We start from the raw sequence: 19,241 nt of genomic DNA on the forward strand, positions 1-19,241 counted from the left end.
ATTCCAGCATGAGAATGAGGTTGATGAGGCCCAGAGTGGTATGTCTATAGATCCAGCACTTTCTGCAGTTAAGCCACGTGTACGAGCGCCACCACGGTGCAGTGACTGCCATAATATAGGGCATAAGCGATTGCAATGACCTAATCGAGTTTCGAATTAATTTTATAGGGAAATGCAATTATATTGGTTGATAAAGTGTCCAAAATGTTGCTTATACATGGAATCGGGAGCGGAGGTGGGCCGCTCGCTTACATGGGCCACTCGCTTACGGGATACGTTAGTTATAAAAGGCCCCACTATCAAGGGTCTGTCAGGTTCGAACCTGAGTCGAACCTGGCAGAACCTGGCAAAACCTGGAAAAGCATGGAAGAACCTGGCAGGACCTGCAGAACTTAGAGAACTTAAAGAACTTAGAGAACTGTCTCTGAAGCCTGAACCTGTGCAAGTAAGGGGTTGGAGATCGCGGCCGAGCCGTCATGTTACATGAACTTGACCAATGATTGAGCCAGAGGATACATATATCAACAAGAGCGGCACAGCGCGGGAAGACTGGCAGTTGTGCTTGGAGAACTCAGGCCAGCAGCGCTGGCAGCTACAAAGACCACCCTGGTCAAGGTGTACATACAGATCTCCACGCAATCCTTTTGGTACTGACTCTCAGTATAGTCAAAGTCATCTTGTTGGTTGATTCCTAATAGTTATTTCTTTGTTGTAGCTAGAGAACCCCAGACGTATGACATATTCTTACATTATCTTCCCAGATTGCAATAACACGAGCAATATCTTGTCTTATCTCTGTATCTCTTGGTAGCCTGACTCGTAGCCTGCCTGTTATATAGATTTTATTATCCTGTTCTAGATATATTCCTGAGCCTGCGGCTTGACAAAAAGGCTAGTAATGCTTCTAGTAGCTGAAGACCTGACTAGTTTGTTAAGTTTAGCAAATGCCGCCGGTATTTATTATGAAAAGTAGGGCAAGATCGTGTAGTCCATCATTATAGAAAGTATATATTTCTTACTTCATATGCCATACCAACCATAACTTCTACTAGGATTAACCATCAGGAGCTGTCAGGCTATTAAAATTAGCTGGATGAAGGATTCTAAGAGTAACCTACTCTATATACAAGACTATTTCATATAATTTCAAACATTTAATAGCTATGCGATAACTACTATAGCTGTCGTGACCAGAACAGACGTAAATAACTGTAAAAAATTCCGATGAATCATCATTTTATGCGTCTGAGAAAGGAAAGATCTTCGCAAAATTATGCAAATCAGGGTCTATCAGGTGCGAACCTGAGTCGAACCTGATGGAACCGCGATCCGATTCAGGTTTTGACTCTTGGAACCTGGGAACCTCAGGTTCAGGTTCGAGGTTCCATCCTATGGAACCTGAATCGGACCATTACGAGGCCTATTGATTGGCTATAATTGTCCCGTGATAATTTTGACAAAGTGTATCTGAGCGTGTCGTAACCATGTGCTCCCTGCTAAGCACAAGATATCTGGACAGACATTGATTAAAGGTATTCTGGATATGGAGCTGTTCTGTGCTGATTACCACCATCATTAGATGTATTGAATCATCTACAACAGGAATTTGATTATAGGATTTAAGTTACTATAATCCGGCTCTGGTCTGCTGTTACTAGAACTTAAACCAGGCATACTTACCTCGCAGATAATACGGAAAATGTCGCTAGTAGACACATTACCTATGATTAAAGAAAAATACCAGATTATCTTAAACAAACAGATCAAGACTAGGCGCCTTTCGCTCCCTGGAGCGGCGTTGGACCCTGGAGCTGAAATTTTTGCTTCAGAAAAGGGCAGGATATGGATGGTCAGGGACGCAACAGGCGAGTGGAGTCTGGGCAGTGCTGAGAATGTGGTCTTACGGTCGTTAGGGAACCTCAAGTTCAGAGGGTGTTTATATTACTACTAACCAACCTAGTCCACCATTTCAAGAAAAATCTTAAATATCGCTTCTTCTAGATATTCACAGCCAGGAGAGCATACCCTCCAAAGCTTCCTTCAAAGTACGATTTAAAATTGAATCGGCTTTGCCGTTTCCAACTCCTCAGGATTCACAAGGTAGATCGGATCCATCTCATTAGCATGGCCGCACGCTGGTTCGCTCATGGAGTACCCGATGAACTTCTGGGTATCGCGGTCATACTCACGCACACGCTGCATCGGCACCGCCAGATACTGATTTTCTTCCTGCCGGAAGTAGCTCCGGATGGCGCAAGTAGTGAACACAAGGCGATGCTCGTTGGTGGTTGTGTTATGGCCCCCTCCATGGTACAAGGAGGAAAACAAAACTAGCGCATCGCCTTTTTCCATAGAGGCATAGGTGCAGTCGGTCACTTTCGGTGGGTTAGGTCTGTCGCTACCCCTACAACATGTTAGCAAGTTGCACTGGACCTAGGTAGGTAGTGGGGACATGCCACAGATGGCTCCCTGGAATGAACTGCGTCCCTCCATTCTCCTTGGTCACCTTGCAGCCAGCGACGATCATGGTGATGGAAACCTGCTGGCGGTAGTCGAACGTAGAGGACTCGACGATGTAATTGTGGCTGACATAGTCATCGCGATGTAGCGGCTGAGCCTTCGCACCCGGCCCAACACTAAGAGCCGAGGTCGCCGAGATGTAGGGCCGCGACACGGTCTCTGTCCATTCATCGCCCCACCAGTTCCAGCTGCGCGTAGTCAGGAAATGGTCGCACAGCTGATGGAACAGGGGGTTCATCATCTGCGTCCGTGTGTATGTTGGGCTGATGGCGATCAAGTTCGGAGTCCGCTGGGTTTCCTCTGATAGGGTCAGACGGGTCATGATGCTTGTCTAAATATTGTACTTGGGAAAAATGAGCCGTCCCACCGTGGCCGTTGCTCAAGACAAGGCCGAAGTTCCTCGTATGCTTGATCGATGTCGGCGGGGGAGACGAGATCCCGCACAATGATGGCCCCATCGCGCTTCATGAAGGCGATAATGTCCTCCAGGGGAGTGTCCTTTATCACATACTGGACTTTCAGTCCGTCTTCGTTACTGGATAAGGCCATTTTTGGGGGTAGCTTGGGACTATGATTATTGTGCACGGCGAAGCGCCTGGGAGAATATATATGTATTGCATTCACGGTGGAAAGAAACTACACTGTTGGGAGTTGGATACGTGGAGATATATGTGTAAAGGTAGAAAGAGCCTAGACTGTCTTACGAGGACCGACTAGACCGGCATTTGTAGCAGCAACCTGCAGGGCGACAAACCTGGAATAGACTCGCGACTGAGCCAGATTCCCCCCCATGAACCACAAGCCAGGGTGGCCACTGGGCCGCCAGACCTGGAGTTGCATCCATCAGTCAGGTGCCAGTTGAAAAGAAAAGAAACTCACCGTGTTGAACTCGCCGGCGTCGTCCAGCCCCCACACCTGCTTGTTGCACCGTCGTGCAACCTCCGGTCCGAGCACTTTGCGAACTGCCTCGAGGGAGCTATGGTATCCCGTAGCAAGAACGACAACGTCTGCTTCTAGACGGCCCCCATCTCCAAGCAGCAGATGGTGCTCATTGAATCCAACGATGCCCTCTGCGCACTGCTGGACCCGTATCTTACCGTCGATGATTAGCTGGCTGCAGCCAAAGTCAATGTAGTACCCGCCTCCTCGCTCTACATAGAGACCGATAATTCCCTGCCTATTGGGCCCGTAGTCCAGCTTGAACCCTGACTTCTCGAGACCATTAAGCAAATCCCGGTCCGCTGTTAGGATTTCCCTTGTATTCTGGCGCAGGAGTTCAAAAGCGATTGGCCACGGCAGGCTCTCGGAGAGCAGGTCGACGACGTCGAGAGGGAGCCTAAGACATCCGGTAAGTGACGAGCAAGAGCAGACACGAGGGCAACGTACAACTCATCGTCCACGAATGCATTTTCCGGCAGCAGCGGGAGCCCTGCCTGCCCGAGCACATACGTTCCTCCGCGCTGGAGCAGAGTGACTTCCGCTCCATGCTCGTGAAAGTCCTGCGCGATATCATGACCACTGTTTCCGGTCCCAACGACAACCACCTTCTTTCCGCTGGGAGACAACAGGCCCGCATCTCGGTGGTACTTGCTGTGGTAGATGGTTCCCCGAAAAACAGAGAGCGTTGGCAGACTGGGAACCTTTTCGACTCCAAACTGGCCACCACACCAGATAATATGCCTGGGCCGGATAATGCGCTGCTGGTCCTTGCGCCGGATGGTAACTGTCCAGCACTGCTGGCCCTCGTCGTACTCCGCCGACTGGACAGTGGACTCCAGCCAGATGTCCAGCTCCATGATCGTCGCATACGCTTCGAACCAGTCTGCCAGCTTGTCCTTGGAGGAGTACTTGGGCCAGGTTTTGGGAAAAGGGAGATAGGCCAGATGGGTCACATTGACGTGATCATGCGCTACCAGAGTCCGGTAGCGATTCCTCCAGCTGTCGCCCACGCGCTTGTTCTGGTCAATGGCAAGGCATGAGATACCCATGCTCTGTAGGCGCGCGCTGATATTTAGACCGGACTGACCAGCACCCAGAACGAGGACGGTAGGGTTCTCCTGGACAAACTCTACCTGTCTAAGTCGCCGTTCTACCCACGTCCCCTGCGCTATTCCACCGGGCATCGACTCGACGGTGCCCTCTGGTCGTTTACGTCCAATACGAGCTTCAAACCCGCAAATTTCTTGTAGGGCAGTGTAAACGGCGAAGGCTTTCCACTCGCAAGCATGGCAGGTAAGGTAAACCACTCCGGAGCCGCTACCGCAGTGCGTCTCAAAATTGAACATGCCCCGCACCCAAGTCGTGCCCTCGTGCGGCTTTTCTGCCATAGGCTCCTGCCCCGGAAGGGTCACCAGCGTAATCTTCTTGACATGGGCCCGGGGCTGGTGGCTGGTAATATAGTCGCGGATCTTATCACGCCCTCGAATCGTGTGCAAGTCCCAGTCAAAAGCGAGCATGTCTCTCCACCATGAATCCTGGTGAAGGAGACAAGAGATATCGGGCGCGTCGCTTCTCAACTGTGCATCCGCCTGGGTTGTCCATTGCTGCGCGATGTCATAAGGGCTCGGTCCGGCGGGAGAGAGCCCAGGCGTTTGGGGAAGGACATTGTGCTCATCGTGAGAAAAATGCATCTTCACTTGAAATACAGCTGTCTTTTCGTTGAGCCCATGCGCAGACTGAAGGGGATATTAAATATATCTAGTTCAACTGCCCCTCAATCCTGTCTGTTGCCTTAACGTCGACTTGAATCACCGTCGCACTACTGTAACGTCTACGAAGAATACACATGGTGTCTGGTGCGGTAACTGCATTTCCACGCGGAATACTTGGTTCTACTCGTGCCATCAGGTTACCGAACTCTCGCGCTAGGATCAGTGTTCTCCCCTCCTGTATCATCTGCAAGGGCGATTCGAGACTTTCATGTCCCATTCTCCAGGCTTGCTACAGCTTGACCAAGTCGTCTAGTCAGTGAGGAGTGCGGAGACTCTTGCAGCTGGACGGGGCTCGATTCGTCTCTAGAAGGGAATCTACTGGGCAACCCTGCTCTAGATACGGAACCATCTGTCGTCCGAATATGCGTTCCCCTTACAGTCAATGGACGATCTCAGTTGAGACAACAGCCACTGACAATATCAATTGGCGGGGAATTCGGGGACCACTTTGAATAAGGCGCTGACCCCGATTTACGGGGCGGCAATGCTCGACAGTCCTACTGAATCCCGGCAGCCGCATAATGATCATCCCCAAGTTCAATTTACGGCTGGACTGGGATATAACTAGCTTTGGATTCCATCTGGAACTGCACCTACTCACACCCGAAAAGACAAACGAGTGGTCGTTCTATGCCTTGGGTATATTCCGCGTGATCCCGGTCTGTATTTTTGTATGGGACGATTTTCATACTATGTCGGCAATCCACAATAATCCTCCAGAGGGTGTGCAGTCGGGATTGTGATTTTAGTGTAACATTGATGAGTTGTGCAGCATCAGCTGATTGCTTCCGAACATGCCGGGAATGCCCAAACGAAACGACTGCGCACGAGTATGGTCTGCTTCGCCAAAGTTCCCAGACCACCCGAGGCCTCATCATTAGGATCCGTCAGAGACCAATATTTAGAGGGACTCTTGGCAGGAGGGAAGCGAGGTCGCAGTGCACTTAAGTGCCATGGCTAGGTTGAAACACCAAAAAGCAACGCAACCATGTCTTTAGCAAACACTATAGAGTACCTGGCCGCTAGGTTCCGGGAAGACCTTGACGTGTTGGACAGCGGGGGTTTCTCTCTGTCGCTGTTTAGCCCCTATGTTCGCTAACCTGAGAAGCAGCCAAGAATGGTGCGCGAGGAAAATGTTATGCGTCAATACGAGGGTCCCCGCGACCTGGAAAGGCGTGTAGTTCTGGATCAATTGAGGAGATCCTGCAGCTGGTGGATGTTACGCACACACACTCGAGCTGACAGATTAGAGGCCATAGCCAGCGAGACGCGGGAGCTCGAGGCAACCAGGACTTTATTATTCTTGAGCCAGGCGTGGCGATTTGCAGCAAGAAGCAGTCTCGTGCGTGGACGACGAGGGGCGGTTTCAAGTTGACCCTGGCTGCAAGCGAATTAGGCAGGTCACAGGCCAAACTGTACCAGGTAGGCAGAGCAAGCCTTAATCACAAACCAGCTAACTGTCAATCCTCACTGCAGGCAATGGACGCGTTCTGCGACTTCCAGAAAAGAACAAGCAGCTGTTTTGAGAGGTCCGCAACAGATAGGCTTATCTACTGTAATGCCCTAACCAGACTGAGAAATACATTAAGGCATTGCAGCCCCTGAACACGCTGCCGTTGATCTTCCATACTCTTATTGTAGGTCTAAGTTACAAGCAGCTATGAACAGCAGTCTCTATGTTATTCCTGTTGGCGCCACGATACTCGTTACCGGCGCTAACGGCTACATTGCCTCGCATGTCTGCAATATTCTGCTATCCCTGGGGTATCGAGTTCGAGGTACCCTTCGCTCTCCGAAGCCCTGGTTAACCACCTTTTTCGACACCAAGTATGGGACCGGCCGTTTTGAGCCGTTTATTATTCCAGACCTGACACAGCGGGGGGCATGGCAAGTCGCCGTCGAGGGGGTCCAGGGAATCGCGCATGTGGCTTCCGACATGTCAATGAACCCCAACCCCGAACAGGTCGTGCCCCAGATGGTGCAAGGTGTGCGGAATGCGCTGGAGGCTGCAATGCAACAGCCGCAGGTCAAAAGGGTGGTGTATACCTCTTCGTCGACCGCGGCGTTCATCTCGGTGCCGAATAAAGAAGGGGTGCGAATCACACGAGGTAGGACGACCATTTATCCAATCTGAAAGTAGCTAACGCACTACTAGAAACATGGCATGATGCCTGTATTGATGCCGCCTGGGACAGAGACACCCCGGAGGACGAGAGGGGGTACCTGGTGTACAGTGCCTCCAAGACTTTGGCTGAAAAGGAGGCATGGAACTGGGTGCAGCAAAACCAGCCCCATTTTGGGTTCAACTCCATCGTGCCCAATACCAACTACGGGCGCATTCTGTGTCCCGAGATCCCTGCGACCAGCATGGCTGAGACCGCCAAACTGCTCCATGGCTATGACTCCGTCATTCGCCGTTTCCCGCCCCGTAAAGCCCCTGCATCCCCTCATTGCTTTCTATGGTTGACTTTCTCCAGAATGGTTTGTGGACGTTGAAGACACCGCGAGGCTCCACGTTGTTGCTCTCCTCAGCCCGTCTGCAGTGGGAAAGCGCATCTTCGCGTTCGCGCAGGCGTTTAGCTGGACCGACATCCTTACCATTCTCCACGAGCTGCGTCCAGACAACCTACTTCTGCCGCCTTGTCCCAAGGATGAAGGCAGGGACCTCAGCGAGATCGAAGACGCTCCAGAGGCAGAGGCATTAATGAATGAGTTCTTCGGTACCAAGGGCTGGGTTAGCTTGAAGGAAAGTCTCGCGGCTGGCCTAGAAGGGTATTGGTAGGTTGCATTGAGGACCATAGATAGCAATCCAATCATTTTGACATCTGTGCTGCTAGTGCAGCTGTGTCAGTCTCACACATGGCACTTGGCTAGAAAACTTGGTTCTGCGGGCAAGTCTTGTAGATGGGGAGCGACAGGCACCGCTGATGGACAGCTCCTCTGGCCCAACAATGCCGTGATTAGTCCCCTGCTGCAGCGACTCCGTAAGGGCAGCATCGGTGTGGAACATACTTCGCAGTTGGCGACCTGTCCTGCCATGGCTTGCAAGACATAACGAGTTCCCCGAACTGCATATCCCCCTCCCACCTCGTCAGATTGACAGGAAACTCGTCCGGAGCATTACAGCTGGGCTTTGTAAGTAGTCCAGCCAAGATTCGAAGACGCCCACAGATTCGAGGAGGTCCACTCGGTCGCCTGTGTCTGACTTAGGATAAACGCTTGCGTGCGTCTGCAAGTATTGTTGGTGACGCGGACCAGTTCAGGATCAATTCCCCGACGTGACTGGAGAAACACTGCGACGATGCGCGTACCTACTGAAAGAATGGTGATGTTATAGCCGCCATCAGTCCAGAGCTTCTTGTAGAGGTAGCGTCCCAGATTTCCCCTCAACCGTGTACCAAGGTGAGAGAATGGGTACCCTTGCATGCAGTGCCCCTATGAAGGAACTCGCGCCTGTGCTACCTCTCCGGGTGAATATATTTACGAGTATATCTCGGCTACTCGAATATCCCTCTGAGGTATTCTCACCGTACCCAGAAGAACCTTAAGCTTGCAACACACGTCTTACCATGTCTGTGACACATATCGTTGTCTTCCGCTTCAAGGATGGAACGAGCGACAAGAAGATCGAAGAGGTGAGCCTTCATGCACGCATTCAGGGCATCTGACTCTTTCTTAAAAACTAATCTAGGTGTGCCGCGAGGTTGTAGCCCTCAAGGACAAGTGCATTCTGCCACGAACCCAGAAGCCCTACATTAAATCCTACGTGGGTGGCAAAGACCACTCCCCTGAAGGCGCCCAGGTAGATCTTCCAATCTATTCAAGTTGATGTTACTAACAAACAGCAGCATGGGATGACGCATGCGTTCGTGGCCCAGTTCGAGAGCCGAGAGGATCGCGATTACTACGTCTCCGAGGATCCCGTACACCTGGAACTTGGACCCCGAATTGCGCCAGTGGTCGAGACGTTTCTGTGCCTAGACTTCACTCCTGGGCTTATTCTGTGACTGGCTTTTTCTGCATGGAATACAAACTATGTTCCGGATCTCCCGGTTTTAGTCAGGGGAGCGTAGCACAAACGCCCCTCACCTAAGTAAGTATGATCTAAATGCTGAAAAAGCAATGCAGATAGCGAACCGTATTGAAATCAGTCGTAAATGTTTTAATACGAGTGTACCATGGTACCTCTGAAAAAGCAACCCAAATTGCATGTAGAACAGCGAGAACCGTAGGCAACCGCAATATACGAATTGGCAGTGACCACTGGTCACGAGTAAAGAGTTCTCCATCATACTTGTTCGGTTGTTTCCCATAAAGAGCGAATTCTGTCCGTCAATCCAGGAAGTGCGGCGGGTCTAGCACCGTTCGCCTAGGTTGAAGTGGAGGTCACGCAGCGGTACGGCGTTGGCCGGTTATAGTGATGCTGGGATTGGTTGCTCCAGCTATACACCATCCGCGAGTCTGTCCCGTTTGCCTTTTTGGCTGCCATGAGCGTTCGGCAACGATCATGGTCCAAATATCCCGATAAACTACCGAGAATGAAAGCCAGTGAGCGTCCAGGACCTAGGGTAGCAACGGGTCAATGCAGCTCTGGTTCGTACAGGACCAAGAATAGCCAATAAGGCTGGTTGGCTCTGGATATCATAGGAATCGAGGAAGGAGGTAGGTTTCTGCAAAACTGCGTACACCTATCAGAACAGACGAGCCTGCTGCATGTTTCTGTTGTATCCTATCGCCCCGGCCTGAACCTCCAATACAGCCTGGACGCTATTGCTCCCCGATATTTTCCGTCACTGATAACCAACCAGCTACCCCTCACCAAGGAGCTCTACCAACAGCTTATTGATATAACCTGCAAGATCAACGCGGTTATTGAGAAAACAGCTCAGAGTACCCGGACAATGGGTGCTATGTATGCGAAGGACCTCCAAGATGCTTATAACAGTCACTGCTTGTGCAAACCAGGATCCACCAAAGAGCAGGCATAACTCAAGGCGTGGTTGTGGTCACAGTACATCAATCTCAACACACCTTTTTAAAGGCGCTAGAGACTGCAGTGTGGCTGCATTGACAGGTTATGTGAGCCCTGCCCAGAAACTGCTGAACTTTATCCTCCCTGGCCAGAAAAAGGCCATTCCCGTAAACGGAGACGAGGAACACTTTGCCGCCGTGGTAATGGAATGACACTAACGGTTGCGCGGACTTCAATTTGCTGCTGAGCGCCATTAGTGCTGCTGTCAGGGATAATATTGACACCACCATTCAACCACTGTTCCCGGCACTCTGCTTGATCCAACCCCAAGGTTATGGCATATGCAGAATACGCCATAGCACTGTTTGCTGCCACAGCAGAAAACAGAGTAACAGCTACAACTGGCGATGAACGGCAACAGTTACTACGTAGCTGACGTTGAACCAGAATACTGCTGAATAGGATTCCCCTCATATCTATCTGTATTTCTCTTCCTGGGCCGAGGCACTTTGTAATGGGTCGATGAATGGGACCGAAATCGGCTTCATGGATTCAACCAAAGTTGTGGCTATATTACTCCACTGTCCTTTCCTGCGGACAATCATCAAGGACATCATTGTCGACCTCTACGTATCCTGTCATTAAATAAATCAAGACCTCAGTGTCTCGCCCAACGCAGAAAAACCTGTCTTTGTTTTTTCATTAATCGCAGCCCTGACAAAGCTTTCGCTAGCACTCGTTTCAATGGGCAATGAATCATTGTCGTAGGTTTCATGTCGTTTCGTTGGCTCTGGATCTCTCAATTCGCTCTAAAAGCAGGGGATGCTCTTTTTTGGAAAAGGTGCGTGAAGGAGTTTCGGAATAGGTAAAGTTGCAAGCTCTTTTCTGCCGGACACCGCGAGGATTATCAAGCACTGCGCACGACCGATTCCAGCGATTGTTGTCAGCGTTAATTTCCAGCACCTGCTGTGGGTTCGGAGAAACCTCCATGATTTCCAGGGGGACACGATTTGGGACACTTCGGTAAAATCCTGTACTTTCGTAACCCTTTCAATGGCGGCTGTGTATTCGTCATCTTACACCGCGAACATGGGCTCCTACAGCGATAGATGGTTAGCAGAGTCATGACCGGGCTCACGCTTTCCTACTATTGGTAAACTTCCCTCGACGACAGGAGGGACACCCAAATACGACATCTCAAGCGCTCCCCAAGGAGCCACACTGAACGAATGAATCATTTCGCTAAGACTTATTGAGAGCCTGTCGGGCTCGGTCTGTCTCATGCGCCGGAACATAGCTGTTTGGGTGAGCCAATTCTGTCGGCTTTATCCCGGGCGCGCGTGTTTTTTAAATGGAACAAGGAATATATGGTTATCAGGACGAGGTTGGGAGGATGGTGGTCTGTAAGAAGTTCGCGGCGTAAACTGGGTGGTTGAGGTAAGGTCGATCACCCGCAATCCACTATTTAGTATTGCTTGGTTAGCTGGATCTATACAACTTTCCGCTCCGATGTGGAGCCCTTACAGGATTAATTGAGAGCCTGACAGGCCCGTGCGGTTTCGACTGATTTACTCAGAGTAATCTCTCTGGGTCAAATTCAATCAGACCGAGACTGACTCTAAAATGGCGAGTTATACCCATTCCAACTCGGCTGTCAGCCGAGCTTCCCCAAAGCCAGTTCTGCTAGTCACCTGCGGAAAGATAATAGAGTAACTTTTTAGCAATATTCCAATATTAGCTCATTTAAGGGCCTATAAAACCAGAGCTTGCTGAGTATGAGCTTTTGCACCTCAGCAACATAATCTTATTCGAGTCAACACGTTAGGATACTGGAGCATCCAACATCATGATCACAGAAGAGTTGCCAATTATACATCGAGGCTCTGCTGGATAGCATGGCAAGCATTTCTGACTTTACCTAAGCTGTTGCAAAGGCTTATGGGGGGATCAGCTCCGGCTCGTTATAAGTTATCGAATGCCTCAGCTTCAGACTATAGAAGCTTTGTGCGAGTGCTTCATGTATATAATCGTGCTAGCAGTCATTCTGTGTTCCAGATTCCGGAACGGCAGCCACAGCTGATACCCGCGGTGTTTGATTCCACGAAACTAGCGCTGTCTGAAGGCATCCAAACAAGATTGCTGGCTTGAGCAGCTAGGAACTACTGTCTTCTCCAAAAGTGTTTCGTGGCTGAAGGAGTTCTAGGTGAATGAGGTGCTCTTCGTTGACAGACTTGATAACTTTAAATGCAAGGACGAAAGATGTCGAGACGTTAATAAAATACAACACTATGCTGCTCAGGGAATATGATGACTATCTTACCAAGCAGGTGTTGGAATATCTTTCAGGGCAGTTCGCTAAGTTTCCACAGCTACAACTGGAGATCTTGGAGGATCTTACTGGGGAAGATACCAAATTTACGTCTGGGAAAAAGTCCTTCAAATTCCGTGATTCTAACTAATATCTGCTTCGCGGTGATCTTCCCTGTGAGCAGTCCGCAGAGCCACCCAATTAAGTCACTCCAGACAATGCTGAAGGCGATTTTATATGCCGCTCTGCATGAAGATCAATTTGTAACGTACATCCTCTCCACTTACCTGATTTGTCATATAGCGACAATCAAGCCCTGATTTTGCGCTCGTGGATCCCTTCAGCCACCGAAATTCCTTGGCTGACAGCAACGCACTCATACCACTGATTCAACCACCACTAGACGACTCAAGCCGAAGGAGACTGTGCTCATTCCGACATAGATGACTGGATTCGAAGTTGTGGCTGATTCTGGTATGGGGGTTAAGCCATAGAGCCGGGTTGGATCATATCTCTGCCTATGCTGCTAACAAAGACTGGAGTTAACGGCGTTAGACCCTGCCCGGAGACAAGGCTGCCAACATGATCGTCCTGAAACCCACCATTAGCCATCAGCCTCCGCAGATAACAACAACAGAGCCTCAAACAGCAGAGCCTAGATATTGCTGCTGGGTTAGCAAGAATTATATATATATAGATTTATTTCAGACAACCTGGTAACAAGACTTTGTCTTGTAGTCTGAACGCCAGACACACACTATACTAGATTAAGAGCTGGTCTTAGGTAGAGATAGATCCGCGTACGATGATCTGCCTCACAGACCTCTGTGCTTATGGGATGTAGTCTTGGCTGCAGGCTCCTTTATAACCCGACACGTCGATACTGCATCTGTGTCCTGATATGAAGGGAGCAATCCCCCACTTCAAGCTTACATGCTCTCTCCACCCACATATTCAACGGCCTGACCCAAATGACCTATGCTAAAACATCGCCGGTACTGAGTGCCTATCATGGGTGGGCTAGTTGGCCAGCTCTTCACGAAACTGACACTCCCACCCGCGTCCGCCGGAGGTGTGCGAGAAGTTCAGCCATAATTTCCTCTCCACTGCAGGCGTACATGGGCTTGGAAATGTAATCTCCGTTCCTCTCTGGTGACATCCCATAACCCCAGATAACTTGGATGTTTTCAGGTTGCTTTGGGAATACAGGTTGCTTTGGAACATTAATGGTCAGATGCCAGGCGCAATCCGCGACAGTTGTGAAAGTCCCAGCGCCAGGTTCATTGTTCGTCAATTGAATGTAAAGGTCAACAAATAACTTACTTCTCGAAGTGATTGTGAATGTGACTAGTTTTGACTCTGAGAGGCGAGAGTTGAAATTTGTTGAGTTCCCAAATCGCTGGCTTTCCATGGCAAGCTGGTTCCATAGGGCCCAGGCATCACCAATGTAATCATCAGCTACACGTAGCTCACTTGCCGCAGATCTATGATAGGAGCCGAGAACGGAAGGAGAGGATGACGGGCCGAGACTTGCAATAACAACATCTGTGGGTCTCACAGTTATTGTCACACTCATCCCGTGCTCGGTCAATAAGTTGATTCGTGAGGCAACAAGGCCACTCTCGTCATGATTTGCAAATAGGATTTCGATATTGCCGTATTTCTCAAAAGTCACCCCAGACCGCTTCAAAAACTCAATGGTGGGGAGGAGAATGGAATCCCGAAACGTATACTGCATTTGATCCATAATGTGCGGACCATTCAACTGCTCAATTCTGTCCAGGTATTTTGAAAGATGTCTCTGGAACTCTGCTGCACTATGCTGCGGTTGCATGGCAAATCTAAACAGCCATTAGTTTGTTATCGACAGCAGTACTCATGATATACAGAGACGCATGCTCACGTTGTGGACCAGAGTATCCAAAGCGTTGAGTCAAAAAATTCTGGATCGAAGCACTGCCGGATACTTCGGTCTCCGAGACTGGCTTCACTCTCTAGCAGAAATGTGGTCAGATCGATTTGATCTTTCAGACGCATATGCATCCTGCTTGCGTCCATCTTCGCGGGGCCAGACTGGGTCTGTTTGAGAAGCCGTGTCCATGTCTTCCGACTCGATGCCGCTCGTCTTCTACTTTCAGTAACTTCCAACAGCGTCTTTCCCGGTTCACTTGGGTGAGGGACAAGGGAAAGGAAGTGTTCTGTGCACGGTTCTTGGAAGGAAGGCTGTAGCCCAGCGTGGACGGTGTAGCCATTCTTGGGATTCCCATAACCGGCGGTCTCGTGGCCAGAGTGAGAGTGCATTTTGATGATATGAACATGGTGTCCCGGAACGTTGGCTTCCTGATCAGATGAACAGCAGCCGCCAGTATAGCGGTTCCACCTCCTACCAGCCAGCATTCCACCATCGTTGGGTTGCTCAGCTGGATTGCCTCTTTGGCTCGCCATGTGGGCACAGTAGCTTAAGGATGCTTGAAGGGCAGAACAATCCGCGACGAAGGACCAAGACTTTATTTGGGAGAATTGGCTATTAGAAGCGGGGAACTGGATAGGGCTCCTAAAGAAAGCCAGGGGGCGACTGTAAGATGTTCTACTGTGTCGTGTCACTGCAGCCACGATTCGACGAGAAGATGCAGTTCAGCTCTTACAAGAGATTCTATCTCTTCCCTACCTTCGGTGGCCGAAATAATCCTTCGGATGCAAGCCATGTTGTCTATATCAAAGTCTACGACGCTTTATACTGGCCAGGCGTCACTGCCGGTGTAAGAGCCAAGAGCAAAGACGACGCAATTCTTACACAGAGCGTAGTGTAGTATAATATATTGTCACGACGCATATAGAACTCGATCTAGAAGGATAAAGGGGCAAGACCTGGTGCTCGTTCCTGCTGCTGTCCATCAAATCGGCCTTGAATTTGAACTTTAAGGAGTTTTGTTCTCGCCAGCATACGTACATGCCCCTTTGCTTGATGATGACGGCTCTCATTGCCGTCATGCTAAGTTTGCTACATCATGCCCTCGGTTACGTACCAGGAACCCCTTTCTCAAGAGCGTTGCCAAATTCTCCCGATGGTTATACTCCAGCCGAAATAAGTTGCCAGGCTACGAGGCCAACTATCAGAAATGCTAGTGCGCTCAGTCCACATGAAGTTACTTGGCTCCAGCGGCGTCGTCCTATGTGTTTCGAGGCGATGATGGATCTCTTCGGTCATCTCAATATCGATGACTTCGACGTGGAGTGGTTCACGAACCGCGCCGAAGATGAGCTTCCCAACACAGGGATTGCATTTTCAGGCGGTGGATACCGCGCACTACCGGTAATAGCGCCAGTGCTTTTGCAGCATTTGACGCTAGATCAGACAATTCAAGTTTCCGAGGACCACTTCAGGGCCTACTCCAAGCATCAACCTACGTATCAGGATTGAGCGGTGGCTCATGGCTTGTGGGATCGATATATGTGAACAATTTTACCACCGTGTCTAGGTTGATGAGCGACGAAATCGGCATTGTTTGGAATTTGAGTAACTCAATCTTGGTGGGACCAGAAGAAGTAGACAACTATTATCGACAACTGATGGACGATGTCGGTGGTAAGGCCGATGAAGGATTTCAAGTCTCCATAACAGATTACTGGTACAGTGCATTTTCCCTTTCCCTTCTATATCTCAAACAACCTAATTTAGGACATCTGAGCGGTGTCTTAGGGGTCGCGCACTCTCGTACCAGTTGATCAACGCAAGCAACGGGGTTCCTGGATACACATGGTCATCCATAAACTCTATGCAAAGTTTTATTGACGGCGACCAGCCAATGCCTATAATCGTTGCACTCGAGCGAGCACCAGGCGAGAGGTCAGTTAGTAAGTCTTTATCTACTTCCCGGGCACCGAACTCACGGAATTCACAAATGAATCAGCTCTTAACGCATCGATCTTCGAGATTAATCCGTGGGAACTTGGCACATGGGACCCGACTACGTACAGCTTTGCGCCCCTGGAATATCTTGGGTCGAACTTCACCGCAGGACAGCTGGTCGACAGTCAATGCACTATCGGATATGACAATGCAGGCTTTTTGATGGGAACCTCATCCTCTCTATTCAATCAGGCTCTTCTTCAGGTGAACAACACTGAGATGAGAGACATCATCCAAAACACGGTGACATCACTTTTGGAGACTCTGGACGAGGCCCAGAGCGACATTGCTGTTTTCAGGCCGAATCCGTTCTTCAATTATAACAAAGCACAAACGGAAACAGAAATAGCCGATCGGACACTCTTGTCCTAGTAGATGGCGGCGAAGACTTGCACTTCATCCGCTCTTGCAGGCTGCCCGCAACATAGACGTAATAGTGGCTATAGACAGTTCTGCCGATACCGGGTCGGGATGGCCAAATGGAACAAGCCTGGTCGCGACTTATCAACGGAGTTTAGGTAGCACTTTCTTACCGAATGGAGGCTTCCCCCACATACCGGATCAAAATACGTTTGTCAACCTAGGGCTGAACAGGCGACCTACCTTTTTTGGGTGTAATTCCGCCAACAGCACCGGTAATCGAACTAGTCCTCTGATTGTTTATATTCCGAACGCCCCTTACACATACTACTCTAATGTCTCGACCTTTGATCTTGCTTATGACACCGACGAACGGGATGCCATAATCATGAATGGATACAATGTAGCCAGCATGGGGAATTCTTCTCTTGACTCGGAATGGCCGGTCTGCCTTGGTTGCGCAGTGCTGAGCCGGAGCTTGGACAGAACACAGAGCGCAACCCCTGCGCAATGCCAGGTATGTCTAGAACGTTACTGCTGGAATGGGACAGCTAATAGCACGATTCCATTAACATATGAGCCTTTCCTGCTCTTGCCCACCAGCGGCGACCCCATGGCTGAGGGACCGAGTCCCGTCCAAGGTGCTGGTATATTTACTGTTGGTTATCATTGTTGACGGGATATTCCTTCATTGACAGACAAGACTTTGTTCATAATATCTGCATGTACTTTAGAACTCACCGCATTTTGTGGATATTTTTCCTGTCAGGAGCGATGCAGAAAGGTGCGATCCGGGCAGATTGAGCTATGGTATTTGATCTTCTAGTTCGAATATGCTTGATATTTTTGATGGTTCACTAGGATTATCCGGACAATCAGTCAAAGATCGGGACAGTTTGCCGGCGCTCGTCCAGCCAAGCATGCTATCAGTATATAGATAACGAGGAGAAGAATCTTGATGTAACTCATGAAGGTCCTTGAAGCTATCAAGGTTACTGGGCCATGATTCTGTCATTTGACATTGACGAGATGCTGCATTAGTTTTCTCACTCTCAACGGATCAGGACCATGCGGAGTCAGGCAATAATCATTGGCTCTATCACAGTCCTTCTTTGAGGAGATACCATGGTACTGAGCTCACTTGCCCTCCTGTACTGTGATGTTCCATTTCCACAATTCTTTACATGCTTCAAAATTACTCCATTAATGACGAAATGTAGGGTGTCATCAGCTGTCATCTCGCTTAGACGAGGAGTTTCTTCATCAAGATCTACAGTGCCAGCAGAGTGGTGGTTTCGTAGAGCTATAGAGGAGGAGACACTGATCCCATCAAGTTTTATACTCATCATGATTAAGTAATTGCGGATATGTTATTCCTCCAGTGCTGAATTACCATTGGACAACGTCAGATAACCTGAATTTGGCCTTCTCGTTTTCTCCCCATATCCATGACTATCAGGAACAAGATCTACTATTTTCACTAGGGCGGTTCAGATAATAGCGAGCTCTGGTACAACACGTTCGATGGGTTCCGTTGGATAGGCGATACTCGAGTCTCCAAACCAAACCTAACAGGAGCACCATCTGTTGTCATCTATGACGACATAATCTACTGCTTTCACCAGGGCCACGGAAATAACGGCGAGCTCTGGTGCAATGCTTTGACGGCTCTAACTGGACAGGCGACACTCAGGTCTCCCACACTACCCTGTCAGCGAGTCCGGCAGCTATTATAGCCCACGTATAGTGAATCATAGTTCATGCTGGCTTGTGGAGGTTTTCTTTCCCACCTCGGGTGACTTTTTCCTTCACTTCAGTGCAAATACAGAGTCATCATTGTGGTTCAATATGTATACAGTAATCTTCAATTACAGTACTGCTATGTATTCTGATTGCCCATGAAAAGTTTTTAGCTGAAGAGAGATAGTTTGAATGACTTATCCTGATAGTGAGATAATAGCCTACTGCGAGGTTTGAAGCCCCGCTTCGAGCTGATGTTGGATGGGCAACTGCTGACGTGTCTCAATTCAGCCAACTACAAGAGAGCCCTTCCACTGACCGAGCACCCGATTCCATTTCCGAAATAGGCCCTCACTGGCCAAGACGTGCGCAGGGGTTCGAGCAAAAGTTCAAGCAGGATGTGGCTCGGGATACAGTATGTCTTTTGAATCCAGTAGTATTTAGTAGTATTCAACTTTATGACCTGCAAATAGATATCATTTTCTGCTCTCGGTCCCACTGGCCTCCTATCATCGTGTGGCAGAGGACGCGCGGGACGGTCCGACAAGACTTTGGGTTAATGTGGATCCACTGAAAAAGTTATCTTTAGAACCTTGTGCTCTCCAAGAGTATTTCTTTAATTATGCCTGCATGCTGAAGACCCTCTTGTACCGTGCTCTTGGGTACCAATAGTATTGACGTAACATTCAAGGCAGCGCCGAAGTCGCGTTCGGGCTCACC

General features: G+C 49.5%; 6 protein-coding genes across 6 annotated transcripts; 3 read left to right on the top strand and 3 right to left on the bottom strand.

The window, feature by feature from the left end:
* Nucleotides 1-2,052: 2,052 nt before the first annotated feature.
* BDW70DRAFT_170390 (phytanoyl-CoA dioxygenase family protein) lies at nt 2,053-3,069 on the bottom strand (the record flags this gene model as incomplete). The annotated part of the gene is made up of 3 exons (XM_073742916.1): nt 2,053-2,404; nt 2,457-2,820; nt 2,865-3,069. The coding sequence occupies 3 exons, from the start codon at nt 3,067-3,069 to the stop codon at nt 2,053-2,055; spliced, it is 921 nt and encodes a 306-aa protein (XP_073593114.1).
* Nucleotides 3,070-3,210: 141 nt separating this feature from the next.
* On the bottom strand, nt 3,211-5,150 carry BDW70DRAFT_170391 (flavin-containing monooxygenase; the record flags this gene model as incomplete). The annotated part of the gene is made up of 3 exons (XM_073742917.1): nt 3,211-3,348; nt 3,400-3,856; nt 3,907-5,150. The coding sequence occupies 3 exons, from the start codon at nt 5,148-5,150 to the stop codon at nt 3,211-3,213; spliced, it is 1,839 nt and encodes a 612-aa protein (XP_073593115.1).
* A 1,741-nt stretch (nt 5,151-6,891) lies between these two features.
* On the top strand, nt 6,892-8,020 carry BDW70DRAFT_170393 (aldehyde reductase II; the record flags this gene model as incomplete). Its single annotated transcript, XM_073742918.1, has 3 exons — nt 6,892-7,339; nt 7,387-7,659; nt 7,709-8,020. 3 exons carry the CDS (start codon nt 6,892-6,894, stop codon nt 8,011-8,013), a joined length of 1,026 nt encoding a protein of 341 aa, XP_073593116.1. The 3' UTR covers nt 8,014-8,020.
* Nucleotides 8,021-8,800: 780 nt separating this feature from the next.
* BDW70DRAFT_152553 (Dabb family protein) lies at nt 8,801-9,238 on the top strand (the record flags this gene model as incomplete). The annotated part of the gene is made up of 3 exons (XM_073739460.1): nt 8,801-8,866; nt 8,923-9,033; nt 9,080-9,238. 3 exons carry the CDS (start codon nt 8,801-8,803, stop codon nt 9,236-9,238), a joined length of 336 nt encoding a protein of 111 aa, XP_073593117.1.
* A 4,309-nt stretch (nt 9,239-13,547) lies between these two features.
* On the bottom strand, nt 13,548-14,956 carry BDW70DRAFT_162669 (oleate hydratase; the record flags this gene model as incomplete). Its single annotated transcript, XM_073741166.1, has 2 exons — nt 13,548-14,352; nt 14,415-14,956. The coding sequence occupies 2 exons, from the start codon at nt 14,954-14,956 to the stop codon at nt 13,548-13,550; spliced, it is 1,347 nt and encodes a 448-aa protein (XP_073593118.1).
* Nucleotides 14,957-15,093: 137 nt separating this feature from the next.
* Nucleotides 15,094-18,323, top strand: BDW70DRAFT_170395 (acyl transferase/acyl hydrolase/lysophospholipase; the record flags this gene model as incomplete). Its single annotated transcript, XM_073742919.1, has 7 exons — nt 15,094-15,317; nt 15,557-15,804; nt 15,849-16,140; nt 16,212-16,366; nt 16,423-16,792; nt 16,872-17,410; nt 18,241-18,323. 7 exons carry the CDS (start codon nt 15,094-15,096, stop codon nt 18,321-18,323), a joined length of 1,911 nt encoding a protein of 636 aa, XP_073593119.1.
* Between the last annotated feature and the right edge of the window lie 918 nt (nt 18,324-19,241).

Source organism: Aspergillus foveolatus (assembly GCF_047715535.1).
Source record: "Aspergillus foveolatus strain CBS 279.81 unplaced genomic scaffold BDW70scaffold_54, whole genome shotgun sequence".
In the NCBI taxonomy this organism is placed as follows: Eukaryota; Fungi; Ascomycota; class Eurotiomycetes; order Eurotiales; family Aspergillaceae; genus Aspergillus; species Aspergillus foveolatus.